The sequence below is a fragment of the Panulirus ornatus genome, chromosome 37 (assembly GCF_036320965.1).
Source record: "Panulirus ornatus isolate Po-2019 chromosome 37, ASM3632096v1, whole genome shotgun sequence".
NCBI lineage: Eukaryota > Metazoa > Arthropoda > Malacostraca > Decapoda > Palinuridae > Panulirus > Panulirus ornatus.
In genome coordinates, this window is record NC_092260.1 from 12,454,971 (window position 1) to 12,476,435 (window position 21,465).

General features: G+C 40.2%; 1 protein-coding gene across 1 annotated transcript in view; it reads left to right on the forward strand.

Moving 5' to 3' along the window:
• LOC139760506 (U3 small nucleolar ribonucleoprotein protein MPP10-like) overlaps positions 1-21,465 on the forward strand; it is a 73,078-nt gene extending 51,613 nt beyond the window's left edge. Inside the window, exons 7-10 of the mRNA XM_071683795.1 lie at positions 226-360; positions 11,094-11,202; positions 16,034-16,251; positions 20,399-21,465. Of these exons, the coding sequence (XP_071539896.1) occupies positions 226-360; positions 11,094-11,202; positions 16,034-16,251; positions 20,399-20,554 (618 nt within the window). The 3' untranslated portion in view covers positions 20,555-21,465. The remainder of the gene's footprint in view (positions 1-225; positions 361-11,093; positions 11,203-16,033; positions 16,252-20,398) is intronic.

Genomic DNA, 21,465 nt, shown 5'->3' on the forward strand with positions numbered 1-21,465 from the left:
ACTTACCTCCCAATTAACTTGCCCCTTAGCCTTAGGGGCTTTGGTTTAGGGCATTGTACTTGATAACATGTGAGTGGGTTTGAGTGGATTAGGCTATTCTTTGTCTGTTCTTGTCACTTCTTTGCTAACACAGAAATTGCAAACAAGTAAAATAAATAGGTGTACTGTATATTAATAAATCTACGAATATATAGGTGTTATATGTACATTTGCGTCCTCTTACAGGAGTACCTGAAGCATCAGAAGGAGTTGAAAGAGGGTGAGGAGGAATTAGAAGAACATAAAGAAATAGGAAAGAGAATGGATAGTTTGTTCATGAAGCTAGATGCTCTTGCCAACTACCATTACACGCCAAGACAGGTACTTTTTATTTTGTTATTCCCTTGACGTATGTGCACTTGCTTGAGCATGTAAGATGCATACTAAACAGAGTTGGCCAATCAGGGTGAGTATGCTTAGCCTAGCTGCCCAAATACGGTTTTCTGCTTGAAAATTGAGGCTGAGGTTTCTAAATGTGTGAGGATATAACAAGGAAGAGAAGGGAGAGAAATGAGAGAAATGAGCTATGTTTGTTTAGAGGTACATAAACAGGAGCTATGTTTGTTTAGAGGAACCTATATAGGAACTATGTTTGTTTACAGGAATCTAAATGTTTTGGTTCTGAACGACATTGAATGAAAGAACAAAGGGATGCAGTTTAAGAATGTTCAGCCAGGATAAGGTTTGGAATTAGTTTGAAGGCAAGAGTGAAGGATGGGTTGAAGTTCTAATGGGACTATGCTAAAGAGTGTAATAAAGAGATTTTGTGGGTGATAGGGGTTAGAATAAAAGTAGAGGTGGGTGATTGTTAGTGTGTGTGCACCTGGTAGTCAGGAATGAAGTATGTGGTGCTTTTTTTTTTTGTAAGGAGGAAAGAGAAGGCAATGTAGTGGTAGGGGATATGAAAAGGAAGATTTGATGGTGTAGCAGCTGGGATACTCATTGTAGATAGAAATGGGGGAACAGCTTATCTAGTTGAGTGCTGAAAAAGGATTGGTGGTTAGGAAGTCTTAGTTTAAATATAGAAAAACATGCATTCATAAGTTTAATGGATGAGTTTGGGTTGGGTTCACTGGATATTATTGGATTATGTGCTAATTGACAGGCATGCAAAGGAGAAGTTGTTGGATATAAATATGTTGAGAGTGGCAGCAGTTGGAATGTATCATCATTTCTTGTTGGAGATGGGCTTGAAAGTTTGGAATGGTTTTAGGAAAAGATCAAATGATGTATAAAAGATGTGGTGAAAGCTATTGAGCTTGGAAAAGAGGCTTGTGTGCTCTGATCCCATGAGAAATTAAGTGGAGGGTAATATAGAATAAGAGCAAATGAAACAAGGGGTTTAGGGAGGAGTGGGAAGTATTTAGGGAAGTAATAGTTACATAAGCAATTGAAGCATATGGCTTGTGGAAGGGGGATGTGGGTGTTTGAAAAGGTATTTTGATTGATGAGATGAGAAAGTTAGATTGGTAGTGAAAGAAAGAAAGAAAGAAAGAGTGGTTTATGAATTATTTCTGCAGGAAAGGAGTGCAAGTGATTGGGAAGTTTACAAGAGAACGGAGCTGAATAAGAGGGTGAATGAGAGTTATACTGAGAAAGTATGAATAGACTTAAAGGTGAATAAGAAAATTGTTTGGAAGGTGGTTTCTAGTACTGTTTACGAGTGTAGGACTTTAGAGCCATAAGTCTCTGATACTGGATATACCCAAAGGAATTATTATCTTACAAAATTAATGTTGTATGATGATCTCACAGTCGCTGTTTTTGTTATGGTGGTACATAGTTCATAGCATTTTTACTTGTTAGATATTTCTGTAATAGATTTTCCACTTGCAGTTGATCTTATCTTAGTAGCATAGTTTAGTATATGTTGGTGAATGTTTTGAAATACTTAGTACTTTGATTATTATTATACTTAGAAAAAGCCATCTATTCACACACACACACACACACTTATATATATATATATATATATATATATATATATATATATATATATATATATATATATATTAATCCCTGGGGATAGGGGAGAAAGAATACTTCCCACGTATTCCCTGCGTGTCGTAGAAGGCGACTAAAAGGGAAGGGAGCGGGGGGCTGGAAATCCTCTCCTCTCGTTTTTTTTTAATTTTCCAAAAGAAGGAACAGAGGGGGCCAGGTGAGGATATTCCAAAAATGGCCCAGTCCTCTGTTCCTAACGCTACCTCGCTAACGCGGGAAATGGCGAATAGTTTGAAAGAAGAAAGAAAGATATATATATATATCTTTCTTTTTCTTTTAAACTATATATATATATATATATATATATATATATATATATATATATATATATATATATATATATATATATATATATCCCTGGGGATAGGGGAGAAAGAATACTTCCCACGTATTCCCTGCGTGTCGTAGAAGGCGACTAAAAGGGGAGGGAGCGGGGGGCTGGAAATCCTCCCCTCTTTTTTTTTTTTTTTTTTTTTCTCTTTTTTTCCAAAAAAGAAGGAACAGAGAAGGGGGCCAGGTGAGGATATTCCCTCTAAGGCCCAGTCCTCTGTTCTTAACGCTACCTCGCTAACGCGGGAAATGGCGAATAGTTTGAAAAAAAAAAAAAAATATATATATATATATATATATATATATATATATATATATATATATATATATATATATATATATATATATATAGAGGCTCAGACTGGGGTGTCTAAATGTGTGTGGATGTAACCAAGATGTGAAAAAGGGAGAGATAGGTAGTATGTTTGAGGAAAGGAACCTGGATGTTTTGGCTCTGAGCGAAACGAAGCTCAAGGGTAAAGGGGAAGAGTGGTTTGGGAATGTCTTGGGAGTAAAGTCAGGGGTTAGTGAGAGGACAAGAGCAAGGGAAGGAGTAGCAGTACTCCTGAAACAGGAGTTGTGGGTGTATGTGATAGAATGTAAGAAAGTAAATTCTCGATTAATATGGGTAAAACTGAAAGTTGATGGAGAGAGATGGGTGATTATTGGTGCATATGCACCTGGGCATGAGAAGAAAGATCATGAGAGGCAAGTGTTTTGGGAGCAGCTGAATGAGTGTGTTAGTGGTTTTGATGCACGAGACCGGGTTATAGTGATGGGTGATTTGAATGCAAAGGTGAGTAATGTGGCAGTTGAGGGAATAATTGGTATACATGGGGTGTTCAGTGTTGTAAATGGAAATGGTGAAGAGCTTGTAGATTTATGTGCTGAAAAAGGACTGGTGATTGGGAATACCTGGTATAAAAAGCGAGATATACATAAGTATATGTATGTAAGTAGGAGAGATGGCCAGAGAGCGTTATTGGATTACGTGTTAATTGACAGGCGCACGAAAGAGAGACTTTTGGATGTTAATGTGCTGAGAGGTGCAACTGGAGGGATGTCTGATCATTATCTTGTGGAGGCTAAGGTGAAGATTTGTATGGGTTTTCAGAAAAGAAGAGTGAATGTTGGGGTGAAGAAGGTGGTGAGAGTAAGTGAGCTTGGGAAGGAGACTTGTGTGAGGAAGTACCAGGAGAGACTGAGTGCAGAATGGAAAAAGGTGAGAACAATGGAAGTAAGGGGAGTGGGGGAGGAATGGGATGTATTTAGGGAATCAGTGATGGATTGCGCAAAAGATGCTTGTGGCATGAGAAGAGTGGGAGGTGGATTGATTAGAAAGAGTAGTGAGTGGTGGGATGAAGAAGTAAGAGTATTAGTGAAAGAGAAGAGAGAGGCATTTGGACAATTTTTGCAGGGAAAAAATGCAATTGAGTGGGAGATGTATAAAAGAAAGAGACAGGAGGTCAAGAGAAAGGTGCAAGAGGTGAAAAAAGAGGGCAAATGAGAGTTGGGGTGAGAGAGTATCATTAAATTTTAGGGAGAATAAAAAGATGTTCTGGAAGGAGGTAAATAAAGTGCGTAAGACAAGGGAGCAAATGGGAACTTCAGTGAAGGGCGCAAATGGGGAGGTGATAACAAGTAGTGGTGATGTGAGAAGGAGATGGAGTGAGTATTTTGAAGGTTTGTTGAATGTGTTTGATGATAGAGTGGCAGATATAGGGTGTTTTGGTCGAGGTGGTGTGCAAAGTGAGAGGGTTAGGGAAAATGATTTGGTAAACAGAGAAGAGGTAGTAAAAGCTTTGCAGAAGATGAAAGCCAGCAAGGCAGCAGGTTTGGATGGTATTGCAGTGGAATTTATTAAAAAAGGGGGTGACTGTATTATTGACTGGTTGGTAAGGCTATTTAATGTATGTATGACTCATGGTGAGGTGCCTGAGGATTGGCAGAATGCGTGCATAGTGCCATTGTACAAAGGCAAAGGGGATAAGAGTGAGTGCTCAAATTGGAGGTGGAAAGATGGAGTGAAAAAGATTTTGTGTGATCGGGGCCTGAACATGCAGGAGGGTGAAAGGAGGGCAAGGAATAGAGTGAATTGGAGTGATGTGGTATACCGGGGTTGACATGCTGTCAGTGGATTGAATCAAGGCATGTGAGGCGTCTGGGGTAAACCATGGAAAGCTGTGTAGGTATGTATATTTGCGTGTGTGGACGTATGTATATACATGTGTATGGGGGTGGGTTGGGCCATTTCTTTCGTCTGTTTCCTTGCGCTACCTCGCAAACGCGGGAGACCGACAAAGCAAAAAAAAAAAAAAAAAAAAAAGTTTGTTGAGTATTCCTGGTAAATTATATGGGAGGGTATTGATTGAGAGGGTGAAGGCATGTACAGAGCATTAGATTGGGGAAGAGCAGTGTGGTTTCAGAAGTGGTAGAGGATGTGTGGATCAGGTGTTTGCTTTGAAGAATGTATTTGAGAAATACTTAGAAAAGCAAATGGATTTGTATGTAGCATTTATGGATCTGGAGAAGGCATATGATAGAGTTGATAGAGATGCTCTGTGGAAGGTATTAAGAATATATGGTGTGGGAGGCAAGTTGTTAGAAGCAGTGAAAAGTTTTTATCGAGGATGTAAGGCATGTGTACGTGTAGGAAGAGAGGAAAGTGATTGGTTCTCAGTGAATGTAGGTTTGCGGCAGGGGTGTGTGATGTCTCCATGGTTGTTTAATTTGTTTATGGACGGGGTTGTTAGGGAGGTGAATGCAAGAGTTTTGGAAAGAGGGGCAAGTATGAAGTCTGTTGTGGATGAGAGAGCTTGGGAAGTGAGTCAGTTGTTGTTCGCTGATGATACAGCGCTGGTGGCTGATTCATGTGAGAAACTGCAGAAGCTGGTGACTGAGTTTGGTAAAGTGTGTGAAAGAAGAAAGTTAAGAGTAAATGTGAATAAGAGTAAGGTTATTAGGTACAGTAGGGTTGAGGGTCAAGTCAATTGGGAGGTAAGTTTGAATGGAGAAAAACTGCTTCACATGCCCTGATTCAATCCATTGACAGCACGCCGACCCTCGTATACCACATCGTTCCAATTCACTCTATTCCTTGCACGCCTTTCACCCTCCTGCATGTTCAGGCCCCGATTACTCAAAATCTTTTTCACTCCATCTTTCCACCTCCAATTTGGTCTCCCACTTCTCCTCGTTCCCTCCACCTCTGACACATATGTACTCTTGGTCAATCTTTCCTCACTCATTCTCTCCATGTGACCAAACCATTTCAAAACACCCTCTTCTGCTCTCTCAACCACACTCTTCTTATTACCACACATCTCTCTTACCCTATTATTACTTACTCAATCAAACTACCTCACACCACATATTGTCCTCAAACATCTCATTTCCAACACATCCACCCTCCTGCGCACAACTCTATCCATAGTCCACGTCTCACAACCATATAACATTGTTGGAACCACTATTCCTTCAAACATACCCATTTTTGCTTTCCAAAATAATGTTCTCGACTTCCACACACTCTTCAAGGCTCCCAGAACTTTTGCCCCCTCCCCCTCCCTATGATTCAACTCTGCTCCCATGGTTCCATCCACTGACAAATGCACTCCGAGATATCTAAAACACTTCACTTCCTCAAGTTTTTCTCCATTCAAACTTACCTCCCAGTTGACTTGTCCCTCAATCCAACTGTACCTAATAACCTTGCTCTTATTCACATTTACTCTCAGCTTTCTTCTTTCACACACTTTACCAAACTCAGTCACCAGCTTCCGCAGTTTCTCACATGAATCAGCCACCAGCGCTGTATCATCAGCAAACAACAACTGACTCACTTCCCAAGCTCTTTCATCCACAACAGACTGCATACTTGCCCCTCTTTCCAAAACTCTTGCATTCACCTCCCTCACAGCCCCATCTATAAACAAATTAAACAACCATGGAGACATCACACACCCCTGCCGCAGACCTACATTCACTGAGAACCAATCACTTTCGTCTCCTTCTATACGTACATATGCTTTACATCCTCGATAAAAACTTTCACTGCTTCTAACAACTTGCCTCCCACACCATATACTCTTAATACCTTCCACAGAGCATCTCTATCAACTCTATCATATGCCTTCTCCATATCCATAAATGCTACATACAAATCCATTTGCTTTTCAAAGTATTTCTCACATACATTCTTCAAAGCAAACATCTGATCCACACATTCTCTACCACTTCTGAAACCACACTGCTCTTCCCCAATCTAATGCTCTGTACATGCCTTCACCCTCTTAATGAATACCCTCCCATATAATTTCCCAGGAATACTCAACCAATTTATACCTCTGTAATATGGGCACTCACTTTTATCCCCTTTGCCTTTGTACAATGGCACTATGCAAGCATTCCCCAAATCCTCAGGCACCTCACCATGAATCATACATACATTAAATAACCTTACCAACCAGTCAACAATACAGTCACCCCCTTTTTTAATAAATTTCACTGCAATACCATCCAAACCCTGCTGCCTTGCCGGCTTTCATGTTCCGCAAAGCTTTTACTACCTTTTCTCTGTTTACCAAATCATTTTCCCTAACTCTCTCACTTTGCACACCACCTCGACCAAAACACCCTATATCTGCCACTCTGTCATCAAACACATTCAACAAACCTTCAAAATACTCACTTCATCTCTTTCTCACATCACCACTACTTGTTATCACCTTCCCATTAGCCCCCTTCACTGACGTTCCCATTTGTTCCCTTGTCTTACGCATTTTATTTACCTCCTTTCAAAACATCTTTTTATTCTCCCTAAAATTTAGTGATACTCTCTCACCCCAACTCTCATTTGCCCTCTTTTTCACCTCTTGCACCTTTCTCTTGACCTCCTGCCTCTTTTTTTTTATACATCTCCCACTCATTTGCATTATTTCCTTGCAAAAATCGTCCAAATGCCTCTCTCTTCTCTTTCAGTAATAATTTTACTTCTTCATCCCACCACTCACTACCCTTTCTAATCTGGCCACCTCCCACGCTTCTCATGTCACAAGTATCTTTTGTGCAAGCCATCACTACTTCCCTAGATACATCCCATTCCTCCCCCACTCCCCTTATGTCCTTTGTTCTCACCTTTTTCCATTCTGTACTCAGTCTCTCCTGGTACTTCCTCACACAAGTCTCATTCCCAAGCTCACTTATTCTCACCACTCTTTTCACCCCAACATTCTCTCTTCTTTTCTGAAAACCTCTACAAATCTTCACCTTTGCCTCCACAAGATAATGATCAGACATCCCTTCAGTTGCACCTCTGAGCACAATAACATCGAAAAGTCTCTCTTTCGCGCGCCTATCAATTAATACGTAATCCAATAATGCTCTCTGGCCATCTCTCCTACTTACATACGTAAACTTATGTATATCTCTTTTTAAACCAGGTATTTCCAATCACTTATTATACTTTGTCGCTGTCTCCCGCGTTAGCGAGGTAGCGCAAGGAGGTAGCGCAAGGAAACAGATGAAAGAATGGCCCAACCCACCCACATACACATGTATATACATACACGACCATACGCACATATACATACCTATACATCTCAACGTATACATATGTATACTCACACAGACATATACATATATACACATGTCCATAATTCATACTGTTTGCCCCTATTCATTCCCATCGCCACCCAGCCACACATGAAATGAAAACCCCCTTCCCCCCCGCATGTGTGCGAGGTAGCAATAGGAAAGACAACAAAGGCCACATTTCTTCACACTCAGTCTCTAACTGTCATGTATAATGCACTGAAACCACAGCTCCCTTTCCACATTCAGGCCCCACAGAACTTTCCATGGTTTACCCCAGACGCTTCACATGCCCTGGTTCAATCCATTGACAGCACATTGACCCCGTTATACCACATCATTCCAATTCACTGTATTCCTTGCATGCCTTTCACCCTCCTGCATGTTCAGGCCCCTATCGCTCAAAATCTTTTTCACTGCATCTTTCCACCCCCAGTTTGGTCTCCCACTTCTTGTTCCCTCCACCTCTGACACATATATCCTCTTTGTCAATCTTTCCTCACTCATTCTCTCCATGTGACCAAACCATTTCAAAACACCCTCTTCTGCTCTCTCAACCACACTCTTTTTATTACCACACATCTCTCTCACCCTTTCATTACTTACTCAATCAAACCACCTCACATCACATATTGTCCTCAAACATCTCTTTTCCAACACATCCACCCTCCTCCGCACAACTCTATCTACAGCCCACACCTCGCAACCATATAACACTTTCGTGTGATGATGGCAATATCAAGGGAGATACATGAAAGAAATATAACACTCAGTTGATATTGAAGGAAGAGATGTAGCTAGGAAGCCAGTTGGTAAACAATCACCACCCAAATGGAGGTTAGGTATATTCAAATCTTACAACATGCTTATCATAAGCTTTATGATGTGGACTAGAAAGGGAATTGTTTAGAAATTTTATGAATAATAAAGCTATCCAATTTGTATAGACCTTAACTAATATTAATGTTACAGTTCTTTGTGTGTTTATAGATAGAAGATTCAGTGCTATTTCTCATGGTAAATGGGTTAAAGTTAATAACTGAGATGGCATTGCTCCATTCAGTACAGTGATCATAATATTCAACATGATTAAACAAGGTATTTGATTCTTGTCCTGTTCTCATACTATATATGTTAAGTCTAACGGAAAGATCCTTACCAGTCTGCCCAACATAATACATATCACAGTTTCTACATGGTAATAAACACAGCCTGCAGAACTTTCTGGTGAGATCCTGGTTGCAACATTTACATTAAAGTATTTAAGCAGCCTGAGAAGTTATGAGGTGTTTTTGACAGAGATGGGTAGAAACTGGGTCTTAGAGGCATTAAACTTAATCAGATTTTTGCCTTCCCCACTGAAATATCCTGTTCAATTTAGAGTTTATTGGGGAAGTTGTGTTGAGACAAGATACATATGTGAGAGAAGAAAGAGCAGAATTGAAGGATGTGGAGGAATGCAGTGTTGAGTCATCAGGTTATGAGTGCACTTGGTTATTTATGGAAGAGAGGAAATCATTTATAAAATAGAGAAAAAATTGTAGGGGACAGGACAGAGCATTAATGGACACCATTGTTGGTGGAGAAAGGAGGGAAAGGTTGCTCCATCAATTCTTATGGATATAGCTTGGCCAGAGAGAAGCTGGATATGAGAGAACATGTTAGAGTAGAGATGAGACCCCAATGCCTCACCCTGTTGAAAGCTTTGGATATGTCACGGGTAGATATATAGGACTCAAAATATTTCAGGGATGATGACCATACATTAGTAAGATAGGAAATAATATCACTAGTGGATCTCATCTTACAGAAGCCACACTGGTGATCAGAGAGAAGACTGTGAGATTCAAGAAGTCTAAAGATATAGGAGTTGAGGAGAGATTCATAGACTTTGGAAATGGTTGATATCTAAGCAAGAGGATGATAGTTAGCTTAGAGTAGTCACTCTTCTTGGGAATGAGATGTACCAATGCTCGCTGCCAAGAAGAAGCAAGAATTCTGGTTTTTAAACAAAAACGAAATAGACAAGCAAGCGCAGGTGCAGGTTCAGAGGCATACTCTTTCAGTATATGGGATGGATGCTTGTGTCGAGAGAGAGAAGTGCTTTTCAGACAGTCTGAAAAGAGATTATGAGGAGGGGCATAGGATTAGTAAGAGGAGCATCACAGGTGAAGGAATGGGAGAGATAGCTATAGTTCTGTCATTGGTAAAATGAAGAAAAAGTAGAGGGACAGAAGTTGTTAGCGTTACTCTTAGTTAAAGACCAGAGAGACCTTTCAGTGGATGAAGAGGAGAGGTTATTGCAGTTCCTCTGAATAAAGGAATACTTTACCTTACGGATAACTGTGTCTGGGATTTATAAAAGCCATAGACAATATACAGAACAATTGTAGTCATTTGGTTAGTTATTTTGTTCTTTTATCCTTAATTATCAGCTTGCTACCATGTTCCTAACATTTTACTGTATTAGTTACTCCTTTATCTTTACTATGAATTGCTGTTAAATTGGTGATTGTTTTACAAAGATATGCAAGTTCATTTTCTGTTGCGGTAATTCTTTTCAGAATATTGCTTTTTCTTTCTCTTGTCCTTTGCAATTTTATTGCTTACTGAGATTTCATCTTCATTGTTTTGTACCATTTTGTTTTACTATTTCATCACTTAATTCTCTTTTGTATATCCACTACTCTGGGTTTGAGATGAAGAGATGAAAAAAATGGAGTAAGGAGGCGCTGAGGCATCAGGGCCTCAACCCTCAGGAGGGTGAGATGATTGCATTGGATGAGATGAATTGGGGCAGTATAGTACATATAAGGCAATGTGCTGTCCGTGGACTGAACCAGGGCATGAAACATTCATGGTAGACCGTAGAGTAGTTTGTGGGACTTGGCTGTTTATGGTAGTCTCTGGTTTCAGCACCTTGTACATAGTATGGATAAGTACAAATGTGCTATTATCTGTCTGTTCCTGATGCTAACTTGCTAAAATGAAAAAGATATATTGTTATGATAGGAAAACTGATACTGTATGTGCCTTATATGGATTCATTTAGTAACAGGTATCACATATACTTGGCTATTTTTCATTTTTCAAGACATTTCTGTGTATAAGTGGAATGTACTTTACAGACCAATGCTGATATAAAGATAAAGAGTAATCTGCCAGCCATCCGTATGGAGGAAGCCACACCTATAACAGCGACTGATGCTTCACTGCTTGCACCTCAAGAGATCTTGGGTTAGTTAGCATTTTATTAGATCTTAAGTCAATTTGAATGCAGAAATCTTTGTACTTACTTTTAATGTCTGTTGCATTACATTCAGTAGCATATTTTAAAGTGAAGTAACTCAGATTTTGTACAGAAAGGTGAAACTCATTGGAATTATCTTTCTACAGGCATTGTTTCTCTTGCTAATGCCATCCTCTTGTTGCTAGTATATTTTTCCATTCACCTTTCTTGAATGGTAAAAGCTATCTAGTTGTTAAGAACTGAACAGTCACTGAACCTAAATCCATTTTCTCTTAGGTGAGAATATTTTTTTTCATACCTTTGTTATGCAGTGATTTATCAAGTTGCCACCACATTCTTTATCTTGAAATTTATAGAACATTTTTTCTTAATTTTATATTTAAACATTGTTTCAGCAGGTATTTAAAAATGAATGTTGTGATGTGAATGCAAAAAAAGGAAGAGATGGAAACAAAATGGCAGGGGATGATATTGTGATATGAGGAAGGTTCATCATGTAAGGAATGACAGAATTAGATAGAGGTGTGGTTGTAAGTACATTCTGATTGAGAGGGTTGACTAAGGTATGTTGAAATGGTTCAAGAGAATAAAGAGGATAAACAAAGAGATTGACTAAAAGGATGTATGTGTCAGAAGTGAAGGTAGGGATGGAGAGGAGACCTACAAGGAGATGGAAGGATGGAATAAAGGAGGCTTTTGGTTACTAGGGCTTGAATGATGAGGTGTGAGGCTTACTGTGGATAGAAATGATGTGATATACATGGGCAGTTTTCTGTCATTAGCTGAACTAGAGCATATGAAATAGTCAAAATAAGCCATGGCACAGTAATGGGGGCATAGGTCTAGATGATAGGCACTGGTTTTGGTATTATTATTTATTTATTATTTTGCTTTGTCGCTGTCTCCCGCGTTTGCGAGGTAGCGCAAGGAAACAGACGAAAGAAATGGCCCAACCCACCCCCATACACAATGTATATACATACACGTCCACACACGCAAATATACATACCTATACATCTCATTGTACACATATATATACACACACAGACACATACATATATACCCATGCACACAATTCACACTGTCTGCCTTTATTCATTCCCACCGCCACCTCGCCCCACATGGAATACCATCCCCCCCCCCTCATGTGTGCGAGGTAGCACTAGGAAAAGACAACAAAAGCCCCATTCATTCACACTCAGTCTCTAGGTGTCATGCAATAATGCCCGAAACATCAGCTCCCTTTCCACATCCAGGCCCCGCACAACTTTCCATGGGTTACCCCAGACGCTTCACATGCCCTGATTCAATCCACTGACAGCACGTCAACCCCGGTATACCACATCGATCCAATTCACTCTATTCCTTGCCCTCCTTTCACCCTCCTGCATGTTCAGGCCCCGATCACACAAAATCTTTTTCACTCCATCTTTCCACCTCCAATTTGGTCTCCCACTTCTCCACGTTCCCTCCACCTCCGACACATATATCCTCTTGGTCAATCTTTCCTCACTCATTCTCTCCATGTGCCCAAACCATTTCAAAACACCCTCTTCTGCTCTCTCTCAACCACGCTCTTTTTATTTCCACACATCTCTCTTACCCTTACATTACTTACTCGATCAAACCACCTCACACCACACATTGTCCTCAAACATCTCATTTCCAGCACATCCACCCTCCTGCACACAACTCTATCCATAGCCCATGCCTCGCAACCATACAACGTTGTTGGAACCACTATTCCTTCAAACATAGCCATTTTTGCTTTCTGAGATAATGTTCTTGACTTCCACACATTCTTCAAGGCTCCCAGGATTTTCGCCCCCTCCCCCACCCTATGATTCACTTCCGCTTCCATGGTTCCATCCGCTGCCAGATCCACTCCCAGATATCTAAAACACTTTACTTCCTCCAGTTTTTCTCCATTCAAACTTACCTCCCAATTGACTTGACCCTCAACCCTACTGTACCTAATAACCTTGCTCTTATTCACATTTACTCTTAACTTTCTTCTTTCACACACTTTACCAAACTCAGTCACCAGCTTCTGCAGTTTCTCACATGAATCAGCCACCAGCGCTGTATCATCAGCGAACAACAACTGACTCACTTCCCAAGCTCTCTCATCCACAACAGACTTCATACTTGCCCCTCTTTCCAAAACTCTTGCATTCACCTCCCTAACAACCCCATCCATAAACAAATTAAACAACCATGGAGACATCACACACCCCTGCCGCAAACCTACATTCACTGAGAACCAATCACTTTCCTCTCTTCCTACACGTACACATGCCTTACATCCTCGATAAAAACTTTTCACTGCTTCTAACAACTTGCCTCCCACACCATATATTCTTAATACCTTCCACAGAGCATCTCTATCAACTCTATCATATGCCTTCTCCAGATCCATAAATGCTACATACAAATCCATTTGCTTTTCTAAGTATTTCTCATATACATTCTTCAAAGGAAACACCTGATCCACACATCCTCTACCACTTCTGAAACCACACTGCTCTTCCCCAATCTAATGCTCTGTACATGCCTTCACCCTTTCAATCAATACCCTCCCACATAATTTACCAGGAATACTCAACAAACTTATACCTCTGTAATTTGAGCACTCACTCTTATCCCCTTTGCCTTTGTACAATGGCACTATGCACGCATTCTGCCAATCCTCAGGCACCTCACCATGAGTCATACATACATTAAATAACCTTACCAACCAGTCAATAATACAGTCACCCCCTTTTTTAATAAATTCCACTGCAATACCATCCAAACCTGCTGCCTTGCCGGCTTTCATCTTCTGCAAAGCTTTTACTACCTCTTCTCTGTTTACCAAATCATTTTCCCTAACCCTCTCACTTTGCACACCACCTCGACCAAAACACCCTATATCTGCCACTCTATCATCAAACACATTCAACAAACCTTCAAAATACTCACTCCATCTCCTTCTCACATCACCACTACTTGTTATCACCTCCCCATTTGCGCCCTTCACTGAAGTTCCCATTTGCTCCCTTGTCTTACGCACTTTATTTACCTCCTTCCAGAACATCTTTTTATTCTCCCTAAAATTTGATGATACTCTCTCACCCCAACTCTCATTTGCCCTCTTTTTCACCTCTTGCACCTTTCTCTTGACCTCCTATCTCTTTCTTTTATACATCTCCCACTCAATTGCATTTTTTCCCTGCAAAAATCGTCCCAATGCCTCTCTCTTCTCTTTCACTAATAATCTTACTTCTTCATCCCACCACTCACTACCCTTTCTAATCAACCCACCTCCCACTCTTCTCATGCCACAAGCATCTTTTGCGCAATCCATCACTGATTCCCTAAATACATCCTATTCCTCCCCCACGCCCCTTACTTCCATTGTTCTCACCTTTTTCCATTCTGTACTCAGTCTCTCCTGGTACTTCCTCACACAATTCTCCTTCCCAAGCTCACTTACTCTCACCACCCTCTTCACCCCAACATTCACTCTTCTTTTCTGAAAACCCATACAAATCCTCACCTTAGCCTCCACAAGATAATGATCAGACATCTCTCCAGTTGCACCTCTCAGCACATTAACATCCAAAAGTCTCTCTTTCGTGCGCCTGTCAATTAACATGTAATCCAATAACGCTCTCTGGCCATCTCTCCTACTTACATACGTATACTTATGTATATCTCGCTTTTTAAACCAGGTATTCCCAATCACCAGTCCTTTTTCAGCACATAAATCTACAAGCTCTTCACCATTTCCATTTACAACACTGGACACCCCATGTATACCAATTATTCCCTCAATTGCCACATTACTCACCTTTGCATTCAAATCACCCATCACTATAACCCGGTCTCGTGCATCAAAACCACTAACACACTCATTCAGCTGCTCCCAAAACACTTGCCTCTCATGATCTTTCTTCTCATGCCCAGGTGCATATGCACCACTAATCACCCCTCTCTCTCCATCAACTTTCAGTTTTACCCATATTAATCGAGAATTTACTTTCTTACATTCTATCACATACTCCCACAACTCCTGTTTCAGGAGTACTGCTACTCCTTCCCTTGCTCTTGTCCTCTCACTAACCCCTGACTTTACTCCCAAGACATTCCCAAACCACTCTACCCCTTTACCCTTGAGCTTCGTTTCACTCAGAGCCAAAACATCCAGGTTCCTTTCCTCAAACATACTACCTATCTCTCCTTTTTTCACATCTTGGTTACATCCACACAGATTTAGACACCCCAGTCTGAGCCCTTTATATTACAGCTTAAAAGAGGTTATATGCAAATGAAGCAGTTGTTTTCATTTGTTCCAGAAACTACCTTACTAAAGTGGGAGAGGACAGTTGAATAACATATATTGATGCTCTACATTTAATTTTGCTAACATAGCACAACCAAACCAAGCCCCAGTTAAGAACACTTTAGGATAGCCTATTTCATCTAAAGTACCAGTGATAAGTTCATCACATGTAGCAGGAGAATTTCTGTGTTTATTTTTCAAACAAGAAAGGAACTTGTTTCATAATTTGTATTAAATCTTGCTTGTATCATGTTGTGCCTTGCAGTCAGAAGAGTTAGTCTCTTTATTAAAGGGATGTAATTAGGTTATTTTAATTACAGGGGCAGTGACAGGTTCACCAAAGATTGTAACAGTAGTAAAGTTTGTCATGGGCCATGGAAATCAGAGCACTTGAATGACTTTTTCATACTTAGTATAATTCATCAATTTGTAACTTACTGCATATTGCAAATCTAAGCTTGCTCTTTTTTCTCCACATATAATTGTCATTAAAGAACCTTTACGAGGGGAACTACGAGGGAAAACTGAATGCACAAGTACTGATAGAAAGCGTGAACGGCGGCAGAAGAAAGCCCACCAAAAGCAGAAGGCAAAGATGCAGGATAAGAAACTGCAAGAGAAGCTGAAAAAGGTTGGACCAAATGGAAGACTTGATGCTAAGTCCTCAGTAAAGTTTATAGAAAAGGCTGTTAAGACAGGACAAGTGAAACTGGTAAGTAAATATCATATAAACATTAAGTATATGAAATATGGTCTTTCTTTATTAAGCTTTGAAGAGATGAATGGTAAATTCAGGAAGGCAGATGTTGAAATGTAACCTATCAGGTACAGAAAAGGAAGGAAAGTTGAAGAATTTTTTACAGGCCTGAAAGCAGTAAGGAGTGGTAAAATTTTCATGTTTACTTTGAGTGCAATATTAGAGGAATTATGGAGATAGTAACTTGATTGTTTTTTAAACATTGTAGAATGTTACTTTTTTGAGGAAATGAAACATCCCTATCTTCTATAATTTGATAGAGATGCTCTGTTGGAGGTTTAGCAATTATATGGTGTGAGAGGAACACTGCAGTAAGTAAAGAAGAGTATTATCAAGACAGTAAGGCAATTATGTTGGTAGGAAGAGAGGAAGATGAGTGGCAGAGATGAGGTGAGGGAGGTGAGTTCAAAGATCTTGGAGAGAAGGGTAGATATTCAGCCTGTTGAGAGAAGGGCCTGGGGGGTGAGTCAGTTTTTGTTTGTTAGGGACATGTAAGCTGAAGTGGAAGACATGGGTGCATTGCGAGATGTGTAGAGAGAGAGAGGTCACTTTTGGTGAGGGCAAAGATGGTTGTGTTTGATGGTATAGAAGTTCGGATGATGTTACATGGCTGTGAGACATGGGCCCTAGATAAACAAGTGAATGTGTTGGAAATGAAATGTTTTAATACAATGCATGGTGTGAAGAGGGTGGATTGAATAAGAAATGATAGGATAAGAGAGGTGTGCTAGTAAGAGGAATATGTAAGAGCTGAAGATGGTGTGCTGAAATGATTTCAACATATATAGGATGAGTGAGGAGAGGATGACTAAGAGGATATGTATGTCATAAGTAGAGGGAACAAATAGAATGAGAAAATTGAAGAGATGGAATGATGAGAAACAGGCTTTTAAGTGTTTAGGGGATCTGAACATGCAGGAGTGTATGCGGTGTGTGTGGGATAGAGCGAATTGTGATATATAGGGGTTGATGTGCTCTCAGTGGGCTGATGAAGGGCGCATGAAGCAGTCTGGGAAACCAAGGAAAGGGCTGTAGCACCTTGTTGTTGGTATGGGGCTCTTATTCTTCTGCATTATACATGGGAGGTAGAGAGAGAATGTGAGTGAATGAAGCCACTCTTCATCTGTTCCTTGTGTTATCTCACTATCAAGGGAAATGAGGAACAAGTATGAAAAAAATGATTTGCACACATCACTGTTTACCGTTATCATTCACAGCACTGGATACCCCCATGCCTTCCAGTTATACCCTTACTGTCACATTACTAATACTAGAATACTAATACTAGAACTCTTGCATCAAAACTACTGACACTTGTTTCTCTCAAAAACCTGCCTCTCTATGTTAGGCTTCTTAATTGCTGGTGCTTGAGCATTAATAGTCACCCTTATCAATCTAGGACGTAAGTCCTTACACTCTTTCATGCATTTCCACAACTCCTACTATAGGAGTAGTGTTAAACCCCTGACTTTACTCCTAAGACATCCCCGAGCCATTCTTTTCCTTTCTCCCTTATCTTTGTTTTGCTCATAGCTAGAACATCCAGGTTCCTTTCCTCAAACATGCTAACTATCTCTCCCTTCTTCTCATCTTGGTTACATCCACACATATTCAGACACCCCATACTTATTCTTTGAGGAAGATGAGCACTCTGCTTGGCTTCTGTTCCAATTTGGGATATAAAGATCCTCTTTGCCAGTCTGTCTTCACCCATTTCTGTGTACCCAAATCATTTCATCACAGCCTGATTGGCACTCTCAGTAAGACTGATCTTACTACCATACCTCTTTACGATGCTTGTTTCTTACATAATGTGCCTATTTTGTGCTACAATTCATCCTCAGGTATTATTATACTTATAATATTTTATCGTACTTAGTTGCTGTCTCCCATATTAGCAAGGTAGTGCAAGAAAACAGACGAAAGAATGGCCCAACCCACCCATATACACATGTATACACATAAACACCCACACTCGCACATATACATACCTATACATTTCAACGTATACATACATATACATACACAGACATATACACATGTACATGTTCATACTTGCTGCCTTCATCCATTCCCGTTGCCACCCCACCACACATGAAATGGCACCCCCTCCCCTTGTTCATGCGCGAGGTAGCACTAGGAAAAGACAACAAAGGCCACATTCGTTCACACTCAGTCTCTAGCTGTCATGTGTAATGCACCGAACCACAGCATTCTTTCCACATCCAGGCCCCATAAAACTTTCCATTGTTTACCCCAGACGCTTCATATGCCATGGTTCAATCCATTAACAGCACGTCGACCCCGGTTTACCACATCGTTCCAATTCCCTCTACTCTTTGCATGCCTTTCACCTTCCTGTATGTTCAGGCCCTGATTGCTTAAAATCCTTTTCACTCCATCCTTCCACCTCCAATTTGGTATCTCACTTCTTGTTCCCTCCACCTCTGACACATATATCTTCTTTGTCAATCTTTCACTCATTCTCTCCATGTAACCAAAACATTTCAGTACACCTTCTGCTCTCTCAACCACACTCTCTTTATTACCACACACCTCTCTTTCCTTTTCGTTACTTTGTTCTCAAACATTTCATTTCCAACACATTCACCCTCCTCCACATAACCCTATTTATAGCCCATGCCTTGCAACCATATAACATTGTTGGAACCACTATTCCTTCAAACATACCCATTTTTGCTCCAAGATAACGTTCCTGCCTTCCACACATTTTTCAATGCTCCCAGATCCTTCGCCATCTCCCCCACCCTGTGACTCACTTCCGCTTCCATGGTTCCATCCGCTGCTAAATCCAATCTCAGACATTTAAAACACTTCACTTCCTCCAGTTTTTCTCCATTCAAACTTACCTCCCAATTTACTTGTCCCTCAACCCTACTGAACCTGATAACCTTGCTCTTATTCACATTTACTCTCAGCATTCTTCTTTCACACACTTTACCAAACTCAGTCACCAACTTCTGCAGTTTCTCACCCGAATCAGCCACCAGCGCTGTACAATCAGCGAACAACTGACTCACTTTCCAAGCCTTCTCATCCATAACTTGCCCCTCTCTCCAAAACTCTTGCTTTCACATCCCTAACAACCCCATCCATAAACAAGTAATGAAAGGGAAAGAGAGATGTGTTGTAATAAAAAGAGTGTGGTTGAGAGAGCAGAAGAGGGTGTTTTGAAATGGTTTGGTCACATGGAGAGAATGAGTTAGGAAAGATTGACAAAGAGGATATATGTGTCGGAGGTGGAGGGAACGAGAAGTAGGAGACCAAATTGGAGGTGGAAAGATGGAGTGAAAAAGATTTTGAGTGATTGGGGACTGAACATGCAGGGGGGTGAAAGGTGTGCAAGGAATAGAGTGAATTGGAATGATGTGGTATACCAGGGTTGACATGCTGTCAATGGATTGAACCAGGGCATGTGAAGCGTCTGGGGTAAACCATGGAAAGTTCTGTGGGGCCTGGATGTGGAAAGGGAGCTGTGGTTTCAGTGCATTATACATGACAGCTAGAGACTGAGTGTGAACGAATGTGGCCTTTGGTGTCTTTTCCTAGTGATACCTTGCACACATGTGGGGAGAGGGGGTTGTCATTTCAAGTGTGGCGGGGTGGTGTGGGAATGGATGAGGGCAGACTATACGAATTATGTACATGTGTATATATGTATGTCTGTGTGTGTATATATATGTATACATTGAGATGTATAGGTATGTATATGTGTGTGTGTGGACATGTATGTATATACATGTGTATGTGGGTGGGTTGGGCCATTCTTTCGTCTGTTAGCTTGCGCTACCTCGCTAATGTGGGAGACGGCGACAAAGTATAATAAATAAATAAAAATGATATATTTTAAATGTTTTCATGGTCATACACAAGGCAGTCCATGCAACCACAAATAATGCATGGGTGTTTGTCAGTTTGTACATTTTTCTTTTTCTTAAAAACCTGTTTTTTTATTAATGCATATATGTAGGGTGCTGGAGAGATATTTTAATCTTGTTTCAGAACAACAGGCTTAACAGAAGGTACAAACCTGCATATCTGTCCACCATACTTATCTCTTTAATATTGATTTTCTTCACAGTTGGAGGGGGAGCAGAACAAGGTGATCAGATCCTCTCATACATTCTTCAAGCAGCTGCAGGATAATTCAAACAACAAAATAAGAAAGAAGAAGGAAGGAGATAGTAAGAAAAATAAAAAGGGGGGAAACAAGTCTGCTTCAAAACTTATGCTGTAGTTTTTTCATTTTTATTTATTAGATATTTACGCCATTATGATAGTTAAGTATATCAGAATGAAATGCCTGAATATTGCTTTTATGAAATTGCTTTTATTGCCTTGATTTTATGAGTGTTATTAAACAAGCATGATAATTTCATGGAGAAATATTTTTTATTTGATTAGGAGTAATTAGAATTTTATACATTTTCTTAAGGAAAATAATTGAATTTTTGATGATGAAAGCTTCAAGAAGAGATTGCATGGTCCATATATCTACTACTGTCTTCATGATATATGTGCAACTTTCAACATTTAGAGTAGGCCTGCCAGTGCAGAGTCCTGTCTCAAGTATGTCATTCAGTGGTGATCCCCAAAATATATGGCAAAGACCCAGCGACAGCACTCTCAACTTACAAGAAAATGGCATGCAGGTTTGGTTGTCACAGTAGTGAAGTGGATACCACCAGATTAATGTAGAAAAAATATATACTGTACCTATAGCGATATGTATATGCATCTGAATGATGTTGATCCACAGTAGCACCATGGGATAGGCAAAATTTTCTTAACTCAGGAAAGTGAAAGCATCTACCTAGGTTTTTCCCCTATTTTCCAAGACCTCTTGAAGGTAAATAACAAATGAATATTACATAAAGGTATGTGAACAAATCTGAAAGGAACAGGGCACCTAACATAACCCACCACAACCAAAGGGAACAAGGTTGCACCTGACCCACTGGCACTTGAGGAACTTGAGCCCAGCCCTACTTCATGTGAATTTAATTTATGCTACGGTATGAGATTGCTGTTTTGATATTTGGCACATCATAAATAGAATTAATCTACATATCATCCAATCTATTTATTCTATCATTATGATTCATAATGTATTGTTTTGTAATTCGAAAAGATTTCACTAGATTCTGA